Below are 4,372 nucleotides of genomic sequence, written 5' to 3' on the forward strand. Positions count from 1 at the left end.
TAGATATACGAGACTTGTTCTTGTAGAATGCGTATCTTGATAGATAATAATTACTTGGCAGAATTCCGATTGGATTATTTGGATATTGATTTTGAGATCCTCCAAGTACTCTTCTTAACAATCAGATTCACAAACTCATTGTCTTATACATACTGATTGAGAAGAGTTAGAGATATAAACTCTATGTGCATACTGTCAAAGATCGTTAAGTTGGTCTACTTGCAATTGTATTAGTTTTTATCTAATACAGGTTTCCGAACGAAAAAAATTGGTGGTGTACTTGGTACCCGGCGTGTTACTCCATACTAACCACTGAAAGAAAGAAATGGCAGGACTTGAAGGAAAAGAACACACAATGAAGCATGTGCGCTGAACTGAAAGCCTGTTTACAAAAGCCGCTAAAATCTTCCGTGACTTATATCTTATATATTTCATGAATTCCCAACATCTCTATCTGTAATAAGTAATAATATCAGCAGAAACCACATGAAATACAAACACACGATGGCGCAAACAAAGACACAGATAGTCAAACCATGACCGCCGACATACTTTCACCTCAGCTAACTACATAGGTTTGGTATGCACACTCCTGCATCTGAGTTTTGTTGCTCCTTCCAAATGCGTCCAGTAACACGCAACTTCAGTTCCTTCCTATCCCCACCGGAGAAGAAAAGTGCCATGTTTCTCTGAATAATAAGGCCATCATGGCTATCCCTGACCTTCCGGTGGCTATCTCGTATGCTTCTAGGAGTGCCCTCCCACGTAAGCTTCCTACCATTCGCACCAACCTCTAGACTATAGCTGTAGTTCCGGGAATCATTTTCATCACCCATGAAACGGAGGAATGCCATGTACACAGGGGCCATGCCGAGCTGGAAGGCTTCAAAGTGCAGACAGAAGTACTGGCCAAAGCAATTGAAAACCTGGAAAGAGAAAACAAAAATAATAAATACTCAGGCAGTTGTAATGATGAATGGAAGTATCCAAAATAAAACCCCTAATCATATCACAAGGATAAATTAACATCACCTTGTTAATATACTAATAAAGATATAACAATAGTTAGAATAAGAATATAAATAATACTACAGTAGTAGGTCCAGATGTTGTAGGGTATGAAGATTACAAAAGACTGACAGCAGGCCCAGCAACCAAACTTAGTCATATGCTGAAAAGTTAATTCTTAATAATCCCTGTAAAATACAAAGAGTACAGTGTGCCATGATTAGCTTATACTTGAAGAATTTAGGGTCTATCTGGAAAGTTGTGTTGGCATGTGTCCAAGAACAAGGAATAATGACTTGTAGAAATATTCTTGAGTCATTTACTGTGCATGGATTAAAAAGCATCCCACTTCCATACGATGTAACCAATATTTTCATCCAACATGTGATAGCTTAATTTTACAAACCTTCGAGATAATGTTAATACCATCGAAAAAATAATAATTCATGCTTACCGTTAGCATCCAGGTGGCATTTTCAACCTCGCGCGGGTTAGACTTCACATAACGGTGATTGAATGTGCATCCAGTGTGCATGTCTACCTTGTGATAGTCCCTCAGATGGGAAACTAAGAAAGGTATATCCCCAACGACGGAACACTCTGATCCAGCGTATGGGCAATTGTAAGGTCTGAAGTTACACTGAGCCTCGTGCTTCAGCTTGCTGTAGTAGGGGAAAATTTCTGGGCAACCTAAGGAACAATATTTGCAAGGCAGCTCAAGTGACTCAGCTACCTTCTCCAATGCTAGACATCTGATGTCCCCCAGTTCCTGTCTACAGGTCGGGCACCTGTTGTGCACCCTTGTTTTACATGTGGAGCACAGCGTATGCCCATTGTGGCACTGCAGCAGCACAAATAACTCAGAAATAAGCAACTGACAACAGTTAACTTGATTTAGCAATGTGAACAAAACAATAAAACATAAATTTCCTCGCAATATAAGCATCGATAGAATCCTTTGATAATGAAATCTCAGAGTACGTTGATACCTCAAAGGTGCTTACAGTTGAACCTTGATATTTATTAATACATGCTAAATTATCAAATTCTTCTGGTGTCTGGACAGATTGGTCAGTCAATATAGTACTGAATACTTCCACAAATCAATAATTAAGACATTTTTCCAGTTCCTGCGATATTATAATATTCAGGTTCGATATCGAGTATTAACTTAAAAAACAACCGGGTGAGCCATTAAGTCACAATCTAAAAGGTAAAGATGAAATTAATCAACAGGTAAAAAGGATAAATTAGGTTTCATGTGACTTGTATGGCACCAAAAACATGACATCACTGATAGTTCTGTATTTATATCCCACAAAGTTGCTTTATGAAACAAACAGGCCTGTTGACATCTGAAGAAACAAGACTCATGAACCATTTGCATTTCGCAATCTCACCTACAACCAATTCTTGATTAGTTTTACAAGTGAAAAGTTACCTACGGGCATCTTTAACTAGCAAGCCACCAAACAACGTCAGAATATCCTATCGGTTGCCAAAGAATAGTAAGAATTTGAGACAAGTAGACGAGAAGACCCAGATTGCAGGAATGTGAAAATTCAACACACTAGTAGGGCCCGTATGTTCGTTACCCACGCCTTTTCATTTTGTCATCCTTACTCTTCACTGACTACATTCTAGAGCTTCCTGCTAGAACGCCTAGTACCACTGCAGATGCCGCAATACCACTATCCAAAAGTAGACGAGCAACTACGATATCAATAGCGTTGGACGTCAAGAACAGGTTTACAATTATTCCAGGCAAGTTTAAGATTCTAAAACTGCATCCCCTCTCATGAATTCCATAACTCTGGTAGTCACACCCGAATGCAAGCCTAATAGCGATTAAAGCACTAGAGACCAAGTTTTGCCCAAATCTTTAGCATGGAATCTTACTGAAAGATTAAACAGCTTATTGCAATGTAAAGCTACAAAGTTACTAATCTGTACAAACTCAACCATCAACGCCAAAGCACCATAAAATAAAAATTCCAGGAGACAGAAACTTCTGCACCTTTCCAAGTGACCAATGAGTAATTGGGTATTTCAAAAGTCAGTGGTAAATCTTCAACGCTGCATCATGCAACTCAGATTTCAATTTGAAAATGCACATAATGAATTGAAATATAGAACTGGTACCAACACAAAAGGCATAGAAGGAACAACTCTAACTTAGCAATATTGAGTGTAGAAATTCAAACACCCACCAACAAACACAAAAAATAATCGGAATTCAAACAAGATTTATGCAAGAACTTCTCCTTCTTCACCATTCTAGATACACAAGCTAAAACAAGCAAACCCTTAGCAATCAGATCACAACAATTTAAGCCGCAGATCGACATTATCCTTTCGCACTCTATCACCCTGAACACATAACCCCAAATTCAAAAGCAAACCCAAAAAACCTTCAAAAACAATCCTCACATTTCCCTATCAATTACCACCAAAACTCACCTTAACCTAAAGAAGCATATCAAACAGAACACTTTGACCTAAACCCAAAGAAAACCGATTAAGGATTATAATTTCTTTGTAATCCTCTTCATTTTCCCCAATTCATCAAACAAGTATATCATAAATTACAATAAAAATGAACCCATAAGAAATAATACCTGGTGAATTGGCGGGTACATTGAGTTAGTACAAACGGGGCATTCTAATAACTCATGTACGCTGGTTGCCGGGGAAACAACTGAAGAGAAAATATTTGTGTGAGGTTTAGATGAGAAATGATGTTGATGGATCTCTTCTTCATCAATTCCATCTGATGATGATACACATTCAATACTATCCAACTCCATTTTCTGCTTTTTCTTTCCAAATAATTCTTTTTTAGCTCTGGAAATTGGTTTTCTTTTCTTTCTCTCTCTATCTCTTCGTTCGCGACATTAAAGTCGAATTCTGGAAGAATGCAGCAGGAGATAGAGAGGGAATGAGAGAGATTATGGGTAGGGTAGACTGTAGAGAGAGAGATGGGAACAAAATTACATCTCAAACAGATACCTTCCTTCGTGTTTCCAAACCAGACTTTCCTTTGGATGAGAGAGAGACTGTGAGTGCAACTTTGGATGGGATAGAGACTGTGACTCTGTGAGTGCACAAATACTGGTACGGTATGATGATATAATTTCTGTCCAATTTAGCTATCGTCTCGTTCATCATAATTTGTATATACAGTGCTTCTCTACGGATATACAGTGCTTCTCTACGGACCGAGAGAAAAAATCAGGTTAAAACCGCCTCTTGTATATATTAAGAGTTTGAGGCACATAAATAAATATGATAAACAAAGTTGACTGAACCACTGAATCCAACAAATATTATAGGGCGATCAGTTTATTAACGTGCAAATATTAAA

At 38.0% G+C, this 4,372-nt stretch overlaps 1 protein-coding gene across 1 annotated transcript; it reads right to left on the reverse strand.

The window, feature by feature from the left end:
* Positions 1–385: 385 nt before the first annotated feature.
* LOC113299001 (E3 ubiquitin-protein ligase SINAT5-like) lies at positions 386–4,119 on the reverse strand. Its single transcript, XM_026547927.1, has 3 exons — positions 3,627–4,119; positions 1,463–1,849; positions 386–926 (listed from the first exon to the last, which is right to left on the reverse strand). The coding sequence occupies exons 1-3, from the start codon at positions 3,813–3,815 to the stop codon at positions 564–566; spliced, it is 939 nt and encodes a 312-aa protein (XP_026403712.1). The 5' UTR covers positions 3,816–4,119; the 3' UTR covers positions 386–563.
* Between the last annotated feature and the right edge of the window lie 253 nt (positions 4,120–4,372).

Source organism: Papaver somniferum, chromosome 7, assembly GCF_003573695.1.
Source record: "Papaver somniferum cultivar HN1 chromosome 7, ASM357369v1, whole genome shotgun sequence".
Classification (NCBI taxonomy): Eukaryota; Viridiplantae; Streptophyta; class Magnoliopsida; order Ranunculales; family Papaveraceae; genus Papaver; species Papaver somniferum.